This window comes from Octodon degus, unplaced genomic scaffold (genome assembly GCF_000260255.1).
Source record: "Octodon degus isolate 3935 unplaced genomic scaffold, OctDeg1.0 scaffold00039, whole genome shotgun sequence".
NCBI classification, from domain to species: domain Eukaryota; kingdom Metazoa; phylum Chordata; class Mammalia; order Rodentia; family Octodontidae; genus Octodon; species Octodon degus.
The window spans coordinates 3309194-3325259 of record NW_004524615.1 but is presented as its reverse complement, the minus strand read 5'-3'; the positions used below and the strand labels follow the sequence as shown (position 1 = coordinate 3325259).

Below are 16066 nucleotides of genomic sequence, written 5' to 3'. Positions count from 1 at the left end.
CTTTGGGGCCACAGGGATTTTAACAAACTTAGCTTTTAAAAGATATTGAAAGGTAAGTAGCTGTTTAGTGGATTTCCAGAGAGCAAAGTCTTGCTAAGCAAAATTAGCAAGCATTATTTCCTTTTTAAAAATTTTGCTACCTAACTGTTTGCTGCCATACTCTTTGCGGAAGCAGCCACTGGCGCGGTCAGATGTCGAAGCATTCGACTTTTGTGTTGATAACAAAGTAGTGCTTGCGATGATGTTACTCGAGAGGTGTAAAACTTCTTGAAGTGATTTCTTTTTTTAAGCAAACACTGCTTAGCAGGCAGCGTCCTAGACCCCACGGTGCCTTCTGGACAGGTGCAAGGGGAGCAGATGGCTCCTCACTCGTTCACTGTGAGGTAGCCAGGTGCTGCACTTGCTCGGTCACCATTCTCTCAGCTGTAGATTATACACCCTAGCTGTGGTTTTTGGCTAGATTTCAAGTGACACACATGAGCAAATTGTTGTGGGTGGAAATTTTTTGATTTCTCCTTCTTGTGTCAGAATTGATGCTCACACTGGACTTGCGAGGCGTCTACTCAGGTTTTCAGATGCCTTGAGCAGAGGACTTGATGCTGTAATCAGGAAAAGGGCTTGGCTCTCCTGTGGATATTCTATATGAAGAGAGCTACCTTGGGAGTGGTCTGCCAAAGTGCTGCTTCTTATATGTTAAAGAGTGGAAGGAAACAGAAAACAGGATGATCTGAGTAGTCTAGAAAAGAAAGGAGTGTGTGTGTGTGTGTGTGTGTGTGTGCGCGCGCGCGCGCGCACCTGCGCGTGAGACAGAAGGGTAGGGGCGTGGAGAAAAAGGGTCAGACTTGAACTAGAAATAGTCGTTCTCTGACATTTGGTCCTTTGGGCTGCTGCCTATTATTTATTTTTTAAATGAGGATTTATTTTACCTCTAGTACAAAGGGATAGAAGGTATAATTATTCTATAATTCCTATCCCTTTCTCTAACTTCTAGCTAAACCTTTCTTTTGACTTTAAAGTAAGATGACGTTTGAAATCCTCACTAGTAGTTGATGGTGTATTTTATGAACAGAAGTAGGCAAGGAACAGAGGCAGGGTGATTGAAGCTGAGCTTTCTGAATGCGCAGAGCCTTGTGTTCTGTGTGGAGCAGGACCTTGTTTCAGAAGCTGAGCTGGTGACACACCAAATGGGCCTCTTTCACAACAAAAGCAGATTTTTTTCACATTTTTTGGTTGATAGAAAGGTATCGCTTTCAGTAACATTTTAAATATAATTTTATTGATAGCAATGAGACAGTTTCAAATCAAATTGGTAGGACAGTTTCAATAATTAACACATTGCATACATTCTTCCTAGCGGTTAATTGCAGTACAAGATGCAGACATGAGATCCTATTTACCATGGTCTTAACCATCCAGCAGAAAAGTATAAAAATAAAATATAAGAAAAGCCATGGTGTTATGTTGAGCTGTAGGGGACTCAGGTCAACAATTTCTGACATTGCCAGTCAAGCGGAAGACCCAATACCATTATGGGCTACTGGACTCTTTTAGAATATTTTGCTGAGTTTACACACCTATAATATTCAAATAACGGGACATTTTGAAATCTCCAGAAAACCTAGATCATTTAATCTTTCTCAATTTTTTCTTTATAGTTGATAGTAAATTTTGAGTCGTAGAACATCTTGAGTCACATCTCAATGTTCAAGGTACTTGCGCTAATTTGGACTTGGACGCCGGGGAGATGTCTCGTTAGTACCTGCTTTCTAAAGAATGACGCTCCTCACAGTCCCTTGACTTCTTCAAGAAACAGAAATGTGCTCAGCCCTGCTGAGAGGAAGTGGGCCACTTGTCGCTCATCAGTGTGGCGTGATGGCTCACACAGTATCAGACTTTTAAAAACAGTTGACTGTGAGTGAAGTGCAAATTAAAGCAACCCTGAGACTCCCTGCTACTCCAGAGAGAACCTCCCTCCAGAAGTCAGGTGATGACAAGTGGTGGTGACGCTGCTCTGCTACCCCGAGCCCCGGGCTTCCAGGTGTGCGTCACCACGCTGGGCTTAAGAGTTACTTTCATACACGTCAGTGACCGACATGCTACAACGTTCATATGTTCCAGAATCTGCTTGATGGGGCTTCTGAAAATAAAATCACCCTTTTAAATAAAAAGTACTTTAGGTTTTATTGTAATTTTTATTTAAATAAGAGACAAAGTGGTTGGTATACAATATGTCAAGGTGTAGGACAAGCAGATCTCAAAACTGCAAAGTGCCGGAGGTTGTCGCGTGTCTGTTGCAGGCACCAGGAGCCTGTCTGTCTGTGTTCTGGTCACTAGACTGTGGGAAGGTCACAGGCCATCTGGATGTGTCTGACCACAGTAGCCCGAGGAATGTGATGGCCCAAGGTGTGGGGTCTTCCAAGCCCAGGTCACAGGTCACAGTCCTGAGTTCTGAAAAGTAGTATCCAATGAGGGGGTGCGAACCTGTCACCGGTTCTCTGGCCCTCCTCCCACGAAGCCTCGGAGTCCACTTTCTCTCCCCTGGAACTGGGGCCAAGCCACTGTAATCCTAGGGTGAAGTGGAATGGAGCCAGCAGAGGCCACCACCTTGGACCTGGCTCTGCTGGGGTGGGGGTAGGGCTTTCAGCCGACGTGGAAGATGTCCGGCTGGCTGAAGCCACCTCACCTGCCAGATTGTGTACCTAGAGCGTGGCTGGGCTCACAGGGCCCAGATCCGCCAGCTGCTGAGCCTCTCTCTAGACACTGCACCTGTGACTGAAGAATCATTCAGAGCAGCCACCGCCTGACCAGGGGTGCCACCTGGACGACCCTGAAGGGCCTGGGTGAGGAGAGCCCTCTCAGAGCCCATGGGAGAGGGCAAAGTGCATGTCACTTTCAGCCTCTGTTGGGAGCCGCTGGCTCATAGCAGCAGAAGCCTGCCCCCAGCGGGAGCTCGTCTACAGCCCCTGGACCAGAGCCTCGCACAGGCTGAGGGGCCGTGTGGGCCACTCTGCAGCCGTTCCCTCTCTTACTGTCTCGAGTGCATCTGTGTTTTGGCTGTAATTACAGTGTCTCCTCTGCATGCCATGTTCTCCTGCTGCAGACGAATGATGCGGCTGTCTGGTCACCTGCAGGTGCCCTGCCTGAGCCCAGGAGGGTTTAACTCAAAGACGTAGACCAATTGTGCTTAAGAAAGGGCACATGATTGAAAACAGGACAGGATTTACAAAATTAAGGTGGAGAGCATGCAATGAGGTTGTCATGTGACTGTAGATAAAACCTGGGGTCTGAGCGACAGGCAGGCAGTCGGTGCCTCCTTTCCTTCTGGGGTGTGCACCCCCTTCTTGGTCCCCTTCCTGCTCCCTCTTCTCCTGCCCCTGTAGATTGGTCTCGCACCTACACTCAGCTATGATGAAAATCAGTAAGTGGCACTTGTCTCTGCATGCCCAGCGTCCATCACTAAACAGCTCATGCTTCAGTTCAGCTCCGTATTCCCAGCTAGGAACATCCACTGTGGGAGACTGGGGTGTGCTGCCCCCCCCCCGGGCGCAGTCAGTGGTCTTCTGAGAACGTACACAGTCCTTTTGCAGAGCAGAGGGCTAAGATTCTCAGCATAGAAGTGGGGTAGATGTGGTCATGGCGGCGCCTAGATGTCCCCTAGAGGCCGCACGCAGTCAGAGGTGGCTGCACGAGGCTGGGATCGGGGACATGATGCTAGGACTGACCCAAGGCACGATGCCAGCACACACTGCCCTGCCCTGGGTGCGAGTGCTGCGTGCCCTGAGCACGGCTAGCTGGATGGGATGTGAGGGACACAAGGGCCGCTGCTTGTCCCCTGTTGCTTGCTGCTTGGCTTCTTCACAACCGGGCTGCCTTCTGCCCACCATGAACTGTTTCTCCTCTGTGATGCCCCTCTGGCAGGCCACCCTTCCCCGGAGCCAGCTGCCTATAGACTGAAACCTCTACAGACCGGGAGCTCAGAAACCCTTCCTCCTTTAGCCTTGCTGAGTGCTGGGCATGTTGTCTCAGCAACAACAAAAGTAACCAGGACAGATGTTTTCTCTTAGTATAAGAGATGAGCCTGGAGGTGCCCAGTTTGGAGTGCATCCGCAGGTACTCACATGGTGGCCACACCTTGTTTTGGTGGGCTGGGAAGTCTTTTTTTTTGAAGGAAAAATAATTTTATAAAAGAAATAAGCATTAACATATTTTTACAAAGAAATTTAGAAATCTAACCCTATACAGAATTGTAACTGGACAGACCTGTGACATTTTTTTTCTTATTCTTGTGTCTTTTTTTTCTAATTTATTACCCTTTAAAAAAAAAAAAAGCCTTTACTTGAGAGACATTATGGCAATAATTGGTATGTCATGACAAGAAGTACATATTTAGAAGACCAAGATGGCAGGCACTCCAAGCGTGACCCCTCTATTACTCATCGCCATCCTTAGTGCAGATGCCTGGCTCACGAGCACCAGCATATACAGTTAGTCAGGGTGAGAGTCTCACCAGCCAACCGCTAGTCTCAAAAACCTGCTGCTGTCCCCAGGATCCCTGCCCCACCCATCTTGTGCATACAAATGCATGACTTTGCCCCTGTCATGATTCTCAGCATTTCTGGGCTGGGAATTCTTGCGGTCACATGCCTCTCTCCCCGATCGCACATCAGAAAAACACAGACCACACTAGGACCAGGCTTCCTTGAGCAACTAAAGCCTGATGGTGAAGGATGGCACAGAGTTACCTAAATTAAATGGATACACATGGTGAAGCTGGAGGATGGATTAAATTCCATGACAAGTGTCTCAAGAGCAGCCACACACATCTTTCCAAAAAGAAAAAAAAAAAACAAACAAACAAACATCAAAGCAGAAGTAGAGAAGATTAACAAACACATTTGTGGTTTTTGCTGTAAAAGTTTCCCCTCTCAAGAGCTGCACTGAATAAGCCACAGCCCTCGTAATGCGTCCTCTCGGAGTCTCTCAGGAGCTGCTCTGTGGTGGAGGACTCGCCTAGCAGCCCAAGGATCTGGACCTCGCCCACTTCACAAAAGCTGCTGCTTTCATTCAAAAATTGTCTGTTGCCTCCTTACGGTCTCCCAAATTAACAAGGAGGTAATGTCCCCGACATGTATGGAGTGTCCTTCTAGGACCAACTACTATGTGATCTTGTTGTCACGGCTGCACACGTGAGGAGGCTGAGGCCCAGAGAACTCAGAGCCCGCAAGCACCATGTGGATGTGCTCCACGGCCTCGCTTCGTTTGTCACTAGGCGCTGATCCGCGACATCGGTGCTCAGGTGTTTATTCCCCCTTACCCCTTCCAAGTGTGTGTGTGTGTGCACGTATGTTTGTGTGCTTTTAATTCCAGCAAGCCACAATTTAATAACCTGTGCAAATATTGGTGGACAAGTAGAGTTCTGGGTCAGTCGCCATGTGAGCTCTGTGTCTCCTTCTATTTACTTGCAAAGTTGTTTTTTACCCAGGTAGCTTCTAAAATATGGCTTAGAAAAAGAGTATTTCAAATATATGTAGCATAAATTGGCAGAGAATTATGTATAGGGAGAAAATACAAACTGAAGCTGGTGCTTATATATGTGAATTCTAGATTTACTGTTCCTACATCAAGCTCTGGAGAGATGTGGAGTTAGATTTATGCCACTATAAAACTGTCCCCGCGATTCTGTTCTGGAAAATTTATCGTGTTGTTGATTTAGGTCTGGTTTTAGTGAGCAGAACATTCCTGGTTCCCCCAGAGAATACTTCTCACAATTGTGTATATGAGAAATTGCATGAAACAGGTAAGTTTGATACTAGCCTTAAAAAATGTCATTTTATTTTATAAAACCTTAGCAAAGGGGCCAGGGAGATGGCTCAGTAGAATAAGTGCTTGCCTGGCAAGTGCAAAGGGCCTGAGTTCAATCCTCGATTCCACCAAAAAAAAAAAAAAAAAAAAAAAAAAAAAAAAAACCTTAGCAAACTAAACTTTAACAATAATAATAATAATTATTATTATCATTAACATTATTCAACCTAAAACCTTTGCTGATCCTTTTTTAGTGTGTAATGAATATTCTTAAGAACTCTTCTGTTGTATTTTAAATGCATGGCAGAGATCTCCGCTGGGACCACAGAGGGAGGACCTGAAAAGTCTGTTCCTCAGAAAAGTGACAAATGGTGTCTGGGAAATCCAGAAGCCGCGGTGCCTAGCACCCACCCAGCTGCCCTGAGGGCTGCGGCAGGGCGAGGGGAGTTCATCCGAGGCAGGGAGGAAACGCAGCATGACCTTTCCCTCTGAAACGGGGAAGAGAATAGACAGTGGCCAAGTCTGCTAAAATTTCCAGATCACGAGAGATGCGCTGAAGGCTGGGACTCGCCTGGCGAGCTCTTGTTTGTCGCTGCGGTTGACTCCCAGTGAGACAGTGATTTTGCCGATCTCCTCGTTATGCCTTTCCCGGTCACCTCCTCCTGCGGTGGTCAGCACCACAGGCTCCTTGGGAGCCCACAGCCTCCCCATCCTGCGGGGTGAAGACCAGGCCAGGGTCCACTGCCCGCCCCCGGGCATCTGTCCTGGCTCATGTCTGGCAGCTCCTGGGATCTCCCCCTCGGGGACAGCTTCTCTGCCACCTGACGGTAAGCAGCTCGCTTCCGTGCTTCCCTGGAGCGCGTGCAGTGAACAGCGAGCAGCGGATGCTCAGCAGTGCTACTTCCCATGTCCCTGTGTCAGCTGCGACACACAAGCGCCTGCCCAAAACACCTACTCCCAGAACACCCTCCCTAACCGTGGTCCTCGGGGCACTCCACATGCCGAGACGTACGTGTTCCTCGAGTGCACAAGGCTGCTGGTGTGTGCAGATCTGGATGCACGCCCCGGAGATTCTCCAGAGACTCACTGTCTGCTGGGGAGGACACTGCGCATGCGTGGCCCAGGAAGGAAGCGCAGCCACAGAAAGACGTGCATGAGGTGGACGCATGGAGCACGTGGCAAGGAGGCTCCGTATACTCAGACCCACAGCGAGGGCTGGGAGTTCCCACTGCGAACCGCGGAGGGACATCTGCACAGTGGGGACCCGACCGCCTCGGGCCCTGAGTGCAGAGGGCTCCGCCTGCATGTGGCGAGGAGCGCAAGCGTTACAGATGTGGCTCTGAAGAGTGACTGCGCTTCAGAAGTCTCGGAGGAGAGGCCTACAGCGGGCCGGAGGGGCCTTGGAAGAGCTAACAGCTGGAAGCCTCCCGAAGTGGATAGGAAACATGCGCCCATCTAACAGACTTCCAGACTCCAAGCAGGATGAACGGAGGCAGCCCACCCCTACGGACGGCGCAGCACAGCTGTGGAAAGCAGAAGACAGAGGGCCTGGGAATCACCAGGACACTGGATTCATCAGGGGCCAGGTCCTCAAGGAGATCCCTGCCTGCCTTCACGCTGCTAACCCTGGTGGGCTGGGCAGTGGGACCGCCAACCCAGTGAGCCCCAGGAACACCCTGGCCGCGGAGAATGCTCTGCCTGGGGAAGTCACCCTCCGGGATGGGGCGGGAACCCTTGCAGGAGAGAGCATTTGTGGCTCCAGGGAATCTCGCAGGGAGAAAGGAGCCCCTGCCTGGTAACTTGAATTTAGGACAAATAAAGACAGTTGAAAGTGAAACTCACAAGTAAACAGGAAGACAGGGCACTGCAGTTTTTGGTACTCTAGTCTCATCCTGTTACCTTTAAAAGATGTTCATAGAAATAAATAAACAAATGGCTGTGTCAGTGAGCACACAAAGACATAACTTGGGTAAATATAGCAGCCCAGAGTTGGAAAGACAAATGATAGAGTAAGGTGTTTGCACACTATTCAAGTTTACTTGGTATTTAGCTGACATAGTTTGATATAAATTAAGATATTAATTGACTCCAGATGGAGACTATGAGAATGACACTGCAGGAAGATAAACACAAGAGTATTAAAATCACACACACACACACACGCATGCACACACACACACACCCATTTGCCCCAAAGAGGCAGAAATAGAGGCACAAAGGAACAAAATAAACCTAATACACGCAGCAGCAGATAGCAAATGGGAGGCATTATTCCTTCTTTATTAATAATCACATTAAAAAATTTAACCCTCAAGAAGACAGAGTAACAGAGTGGATTAAGAATCAAGCAGCTGCATCCTGCCTCGCCAGAGATGCCTGCTTAGGTCAGAGACAGGGAGAGAGCAGAAGCCAGAGGAGGAGGAAGGCTCAGGATGCTCAGCGTGAGTGCAAGAAAGTGGCGTGGATGGTGCAGAGCAGCAGGCGGGCTTTCAGAAAGTAAGGACATTCCTTGGAGACAATGTGAGTGCTCCATCCAGCAGACATGCAGTCAGGACACGGGCTTAGGCACAGAGTCACAGGAGCCGTGAAGAGAGGCTGACAGAACGTAAAAGAGAAAGCTACCAGCAATGTCCGAACACTTGAATGTCTCTTCCAGTGATGGCCTGAAGAGAAGTTCACCAAAGGGCCCTGTCGAGCAGACGCCATCAGGCGCCGTATCCAACAAGAGCAAAGTCCTTGTTCGTATAAGCTGCGCAGCATTCCAGGGCAAGCACAGGTACCCTTGCTCACCAGGCCCAGGCTGAGCCTGCTGCCTTGGAAGGGGTGGCTGACCCCTGTGCCCGATGCAGGAAGGACAGCCTGGTCCTGTGCATTTGATAGCTTTCCTGGGCTGACAGGCCTCTACCTAATGCAAGAAAAACACAGGAACCACTGGCACCCGCCATGTTTAAGTCATCATGTGTATCCACTGTGGACTCCGCGTCAACATCCAGCAGGTTTTCATTAATATTTTTAACCCAACACACATGCCCTTCTCACTCTGTGTCCTTAGTGAGAACCCTTTTCCTCAAGGGCCTTGTGGACTGCAAAGCACTACAGAGATGTTAGTTCTGGGTGAATAATTTCATGTGCCAAAAGAATCCACGTTGGAGTGCAGTGCTTTTGCCTGTCTTTGGAAACCACTGACAAACAGGCACTGAACTCTCCAGTGTCTTATGTGGGAATTCCAACATTCTGTGCCGGTACATGAAGAAGAAGGATGAGCATTCACTGCTCAGGGATGTGTGTGGAGAGGCAGAGACAGAGTGGGACACACGGACGTCTCCGTACCCTGCAGCAGCAGGGCTGCTCAGACTCTGCGTGTCTGGGGCAGGAAAGTTAAGGGGGGCCGTGATATGTCGTATGGGCCAGCACACATCGATAGGTGAAGATGTTCGTGATGTGTCACGGGCACTGTGGAGTGCCAGGGGAACCTGAGGAATGCTTCTGTGGGGCTCCTCGTGGGAAGGGGCAGGGACATTCCGCTCCAGCCCCTCTCTTAATGCCCAGGCAGTGCTGTCACAGTGCTAACGAATTCCCCTCTGCTGTTCATGTGGAAACACAGGGAATCTTTCGGCAGAGAGTTGATCCTCATAATTATTGCACGTTTTGATCTCTGTGACATTCCTTTTCGGATATGTGTGTGTGCTTGTCCCACTATGTTTGCAAGAATGGTCAACTCCTTGCCTAATGGCGCAAATGGAAGTTCAATGCACAAAATGCCAACTTTTTGTTTTAAGCCAACAGGGCCCAATGGATTTGAAAAACAAAAATTCAGCAATCTAATGCCCACATAAGCTGGGCCCGGTAATTGGTCTTTATTCATTTATTGAGTTTTGGTCTGCACACGACGCATAAACTTGACATTTCAAAACGCAACGCTATACAAGCTGTGTTCCATTTTCTCATTCGTGTGCATGGGTGCACCAGGTAATTACATTGCAAGCTGAGGACTATGTTTGAATGTGAAGGAATATGCTAGCCCTTGTGATGCAGGAGCTCACATCGAGGGCGATGCATCGTTTGTCTCCGGCCTGCATGGCTCTTCATGCCTTAAGAATGGATGCAATGCTGCCCCTTTGGTGTTGAGTGTGGGCAAGACCTGCTGCTCCAAGTGCATTATTCTCTCTCTCTGGTTTTTCAGTGCTCCGGCTGCTGCAGGAGGGCGCAGACCCGCACTCTCTGTTGTCTTCCGGGGGGTCCCTACTCCATCTGGTAAGTACGGTGGTGGTGCACACAGATGTGCAGTGACACCTGGGGGAGGGGCATAAACGAGGGGCTCCAAACTCAGCCACAGAGCGAACACCCCATAGCGTAGACCATGGAGATTCCAATCAGCAGGCCCAGGCCATAAGCTGCCCTTGCTGTCAACTCTGCCGTGGAGTTTGTAAATGATCTCTAACAAATGGCATCTCCTTTGCAAGGAGAAGCTTTTGCAGTTGAACAGCATTCATGGAATAAGCTCAACAGCATTACGTCTGGGACACAGCAACAGCGTTGCATCCCACCCCCTCCCTCTGCTGCCTCAACTTGTCTTTCTCAGTGCAGATCCTTGATAGAGACTTGGCCGAGATATTGTCGTGGGCTCTAAGTCTTCAGCTGGACTTGTACTGGACCTTGCCATGAGATCCAGGCCCTCAGCTGGATTCTTTGGGTCTCTAGTGTGTGGACAGATCTCCCACACTCTTTTGCATTTGACCCTTTGGGTGAATATTATAAAATAATCCTATACATCATGTGTCATGTGTCCTATATTAAATCTTTTCCCTTGTAAACCCTAAATACAACGATGTATTCTGTAAAACTTCTACAAACATAATATATAGATGCTTGTTTGATTATGATGAAGTTAAGTCTCAATAAGCTCATTATAAATTGAAAATACCGTAAGTTGAAAGTGCACTTAGGTGTATACCTAGCCTGCTAAACATCACAGCTTAGCCTGTTCTACCACAATATCCTCAGAATGCTCACATTTGCCTCCAGGGAAGCAAAAGCACCTAATGCAGCCTATTTTGTAATAAAGTGTTGAATATCCCCCCCAAAAAACCCAGACCTTGTCCTGATTGCTTGCCTGAAGCTGACGCAGCTCGTGGTGAGGCCATGTAAGTGTGAATCAAAGTGACTTTGTGTTCTCTTGGCGGTGAACTGAGCATGGATTAAGTAGAAAGAAAACCTAAGTGTGTAAGTGTTGTTATAAGGCTTAAGTGTGTGAAACTTGCTGGTTTAGTTAAACATTGAGTGAAAGGAAAAGTTAAGAATAATTTGACTTAATGATCTTTAGGATCTGTTGAAATATATTAAATTAACTTTATAAAATAACAAAATAGCATTAGAAAAAAGCTGTAACATTTTCCCTGAGATGAAGCATGGTGCTGCGTTCTTCCCACTGTGCTGTGACAGGCTGTGGCAGATAGTGCAGGCGGCTTTGGGCCGGCTCCTCTCAGCCCTGTGAATGTTAACTCCACTGCAGCCTGCAATCATGGGGAGCAGGTAACATGGGAGCATCCCATTCTTAGCCTGCCCGCAGCCTCTGCCCCCAAGTCCTGACGCCGTTCTCTGGGACATGGTTTGGCAATGGGAGCTTCTTGATCTCCCCGGGTAACTGTCCTTTATAGCCACCATGGGAAAAGTTGCACGAGAGAGGAACAGGCATCTCCAGAAAGCTTGGGCAGTGTGGTGGTGAGGAATGACAGCACAATGTCTGCAGAACAAACCAGCCCGGGATGTGATCGGAGCTGCTCCAAAGAGCTGCTCCGCAGGAGCGGACACTGTGAGATGGAGACTAGGGGCAGCAGGAGGAATACGTGCTCTGAGCTTCGGTCTCCTTGTCCTGGGGTTACTGAGCAAATAGAAACAAGTGCAAAATTGCAGGCTGCCAAAGAGACCCAATTGCAGGGTTTCTGGATGCCTTGGGTGCTGTGAAGGCAATTTAGCCGTCCTGGATGTCACTGGAGCAGCCTCCCTGTGTGGCCCTCCTCAGGGACCGCCTGGGGGCTGATGCCAGATCACACTGAGCTCTAATTACACACTGTCCCCTTGGTTGGGTGTCATGCAGCGGAAGGTAGCACATGTGTGCGTGGGGCTACAGAAAAGGCTGCTGAAAATGTGAAGATTTCCCAGAGCTGTTTGTTTAGCTCAGTTATTATTCATGGAGTGACATGTTCTTGGTGCAGATTTCTGTAAAACTTTTCTCCTAGAAGTGCCAGGAAACTGCTACTTAAAAATATATATTATTTTTTTAATGTTAGGAATTTAAAAAGTCATGCAGGATTTAAACTTGGTATTTGAAGAAATAGGTTTTAGCATTTCAAGTCTTGCAATTCTTTATCTCCTTTTTGATACATTTTCTATAAATACACTGGACCCCATTTATTTACCTACAACTCATTAAGTAAGATCAAATCACCTGACAGGTGCTGAGCGCTGGGGATGGAGCAACGGGGCAGAAGGTAGAACGTGACACTGTGCGCCTGAGCCGAGTCCCCTTGGGGCCGTGGAGACTGGACGGCAGCTCGTAGGCGGTGGCCCTTCAGGAGGGGGAGTCGAGCGGCTCCGGTCTTGTTAGATGTCCAGAACTTGGCGTGACTGCTCCCAGTGCGATCCCGAAGCAGCTCCCAGTGGCGGGGGTGTCTGGTGACAGCGCAGCCCTGTAGTGCCACCCAGAGACAAGTCACCAGACAATCTAACGTGAAATGCTTCACAAATAGGAACGACTGATTCTCACTGAGAGCGTTCTAGTCTTAGCATAAGGACAGGCGTTTCAGTAGAAGGCTTGCAGCTGCTTAAGATATTGAGCTACAATAGATATGAACAATCCCCATGCTGAACTGTGCACGACCAGAAAGAAAAACCCAAAAGGAAGAAAAGTGCACCTAATACAGCGAGACAGAGGCAGACGGGCAGGTACACACCACGCAAGGGACATATTTTGAGGGCCAGAGAGGAAGTTTTGAAGGTGACCCAAGTTGGCGAAAGACAATAAATCCTTCTAATCCTCCCTGCTTCCTTTCCTGCTGCCTGAATGCTTCACATGGCCAGCATGTGCGTTTTGTGTAATAAAGCAATCACAGAAATGACCAGGCCTGTGTTTTCATTATATGCTTAAGATTGTGAGGGCTTCGGCATCTCTGCCACTCGTGTAAGAGGCTCGGTGAGCCACCCTCGGGGCCTCACTGAGTATCCCAGCGGTCAGAGGCACCGTAAGAAGCAGAGGCGGCAGCAGCTGATGCTGGCCACAGTAGCAGCAGAACAGTGGCTTAATGTCTGCAAACCTGAGCAGTGTGAGGTGTGCTTTGCTGTGTGCTCCAGAAGGAAGAGGCCAGATATGCAAGGCGAGTCCTAGCAAGGAGACCGTTCAGGGCGGAGGCCGATGCCTCCCCCAGGGGCAGTTCTTGTAGGCTTTCCTAGTGGCTAGAGTGCCGTGTGTCCACACAGGAAGGCCAGCATGAAGCAGCGGGACAGCAAGGGCCAGAGGGGTAAGAGTGGTGATGGTGCTGAGGCGGGGATGGCACTGATGTCTGCAGCAAGTGGTGGCTGCAGGGTGCTTAGATCTGAGGGCTTCAGTGTCTCTGCCACTCGTATGAGGCTCCGTGAGCCACCCTCAGGGCACACGAACAGGAGGATCACGGTGTGCAAGGTGAAAAGGCTCCTCCTCACCTTTCCCAGGGATGTGGTTTTAGGGTCCATGCCTCTGGCCAGGGTTTGTACGTGACAGTCCACGTCCATCAGCTCTGTGAGAGCCACAGCATCCACATCTGTGAAGTCCTGGGTTTCAGAGCATTCATTTGGCATCACTCTGAACTCACATAAGAACCCCAACCATGAGCTGTAGTCAGGGTCCACTTTTATCCTGAGCAGTGGTGACTCTGGTGCAGGGGGACAGAGCTGAGCAAATCCTCTGGTGCTTCCAAAACGTGAAGCTCTGAGCCTCTGTCCTTGTGAGAAGATGCCAAAGGGGCTGATTCAGTCAACAAAGATCTCAGAGGTCCTTGTGCAGCAACCAGCCAGACTTTTTCTGTTGTTGTTTTACTTTGATTTTGTTTTATTTTTATCTCTCTGCAACAAGCGAGCCCTACATGCTTAAAATCAGGACACTTCCTGACACGGTGAAGGCACGTGAGCAGGGCACTTTGCAGACTTCTTGCAGAACTCTGTGCCCTTGCCAGAGAATGTGGGTGGGCGAGTCAGAGAGCGCAGTCCTGGCGGGCTAGGAGAAGCCAGGCCTCTGCACTAGGAAAGCATCTCCCCAGCGTCAGCCTGCGGCTCGCCCACTCGGGGGAGCTGGCCTTCCACAGCGCCAGGAATGTGGCCGCTCCGGAGATGTACAAGAGCCTGTGACCCCCGAGGGCTGTTTCTGCACCTCTCACTCATCGTCGTTCTGTTTCCGGCTGGTGGCTACACCCTGAATGTCCCTGTCTCTGCTCCCGGCTTCCATTCACTGGCTGCCCAGTGGATTCAGAATGGACTGATGGATTCAGAGGTGACACCTGCTTCTGCCACCAACTAACATGGATTCGTAGCTGCACATAAGATGGAAACCAGACATGGACTGGTTCACGAGGCTGCTGCTTCTCTTGCATGAGATCTTCACATCTCTTGGCCTTTCCCTGCTTGCTGGAGACCCCTCCTGGGCCATCCCAGGAGTCTGAGGACACACCCTGTATAGAAGGAGTGATTGTGCGTGAGCAGTGTCCCGCCTTCGCAGACTGATCTGGTGACTTCCAGAATGGTAGCAGCATCAAGGTCTTCTGGAGGTCATAGGGCTGAGTCATCTGGAGTGGCCACAGGGCAGCCACTAGGCCAGGGCAGTGACTCCAGCCTGCTGTGCCAAGGCAGTTGTGTCCCAGAATGGCTGTGGGTCCAGGACACGTTGCCTCGGTTGTCGTGGTGACAGCAGCTGCACTCGGGGAGAAGCAGCGCCTTGACCTCCAGCTCCCGTGGCTGGACAGCAGCCGGAGCGCAGACAGAGGCCCAGGTCGCTCCTATGACAGCTCAGCATCAGAGGAGCTAACTGCTTCCGGGTAGTCACGCCCATTCTCAGTGAAGAGAGCCAGTGCGACTGCTGCTGGGAGACGGTTTACATTAGTGTAAGAAGATAACGGTTTTATTAGGTTTTAAAAGTTCTGCATGAGTGTAAGTAAGAAGTATGTTGGAATCTTTCTAGTGATACCTTGTTCCATTATTAGAATCTGGTTTAGTTGGCTGGAATGTCAGTAGAAATGATAAATACAATCAGTTCAGAGTATTTTGATTAGTTTATCCATGTAAGAGAGTCTGGGGAATAATATTTCTTAGAAACAACACTTGGAAGAAGGAAAAATCATGGAATTATGTTGAAGGTGTCTTAGTTACTTTGCTGAGACAAAATGTCCAACACCCAAAGTTAAAGGGGAAAAGGTTTATTTAGCTCACAGTTTGTGGAGCTTTCAGTCCATACCCAGCTGGCTCCAGGGCAAGGTGGCACGCGGCAGAGGGCAGCAGCTCATGGTGGTGGAAGACGGAAGAATCAACAGGAGAGGGAGACAGAGCCAGAGAGAGGGGAGACAAGCCGCTCTCTGTCCCTTAGGTTGTATGCAGGCTGCGCGGCCTAGGGCAGGTGTAGCGTGCACACCCTGAATCCCGGCATTGGACCAGTGACCAATCACAAACTCTAGATTCAGTGGCCTCTGGAACTGCCCCCCACGAGGCTTTGGGGCGTCCAGACACAAGCCGTGACCGCTGATATAGCAGTGGCCCTGCACTTGCTTACTGTGGAGAACTTTTATTTAGCTTTTATTTACATGTTTTACTTTTTGACTGAAGTGTACGTATTTACGAGGTGACGTTTTTATTCCTGTGCACCCTGGGTAGCAATGACCAGTGCGTGACAAGGGGCGTGTCTGCCACCTTGTGTGGTACGCGCGTACCACTCACTGTCTTCTAGTGCAAGATCCACAGGGAGCTGCCGCTCGCTGCGTTCTCCTGCCGTGTCCCAGACCGCCGAGCGGTGCTGCTCCAGCAGCCCTGCCCCGGCGCGCCCTCCCCTCGGCCTGAGGAGTACTCTTCCACTCTCACTGTTGAGAGCAAGTTTCCCACATTCTGCTTAGGGATGTGATCATGTGACGCTGCACTTCCCAGCGTAAAGACATTGTTCTACAAGGACCATAAATGCAAATGTTTTGCGTGACCAGCTACGGCTATAACTGTGGTGCTGCATAACGTGAGTACAAAGGACCACATGGGA

General features: G+C 49.5%; 1 protein-coding gene across 1 annotated transcript in view; it reads left to right on the top strand.

The window, feature by feature from the left end:
• Nucleotides 1–16066, top strand: part of Myo16 (myosin XVI) — a 416963-nt gene that overhangs the window by 19034 nt on the left and 381863 nt on the right. Inside the window, exon 2 of the mRNA XM_023715200.1 lies at nt 9986–10056. Coding sequence (XP_023570968.1) covers nt 9986–10056 — 71 coding nt within the window. The remainder of the gene's footprint in view (nt 1–9985; nt 10057–16066) is intronic.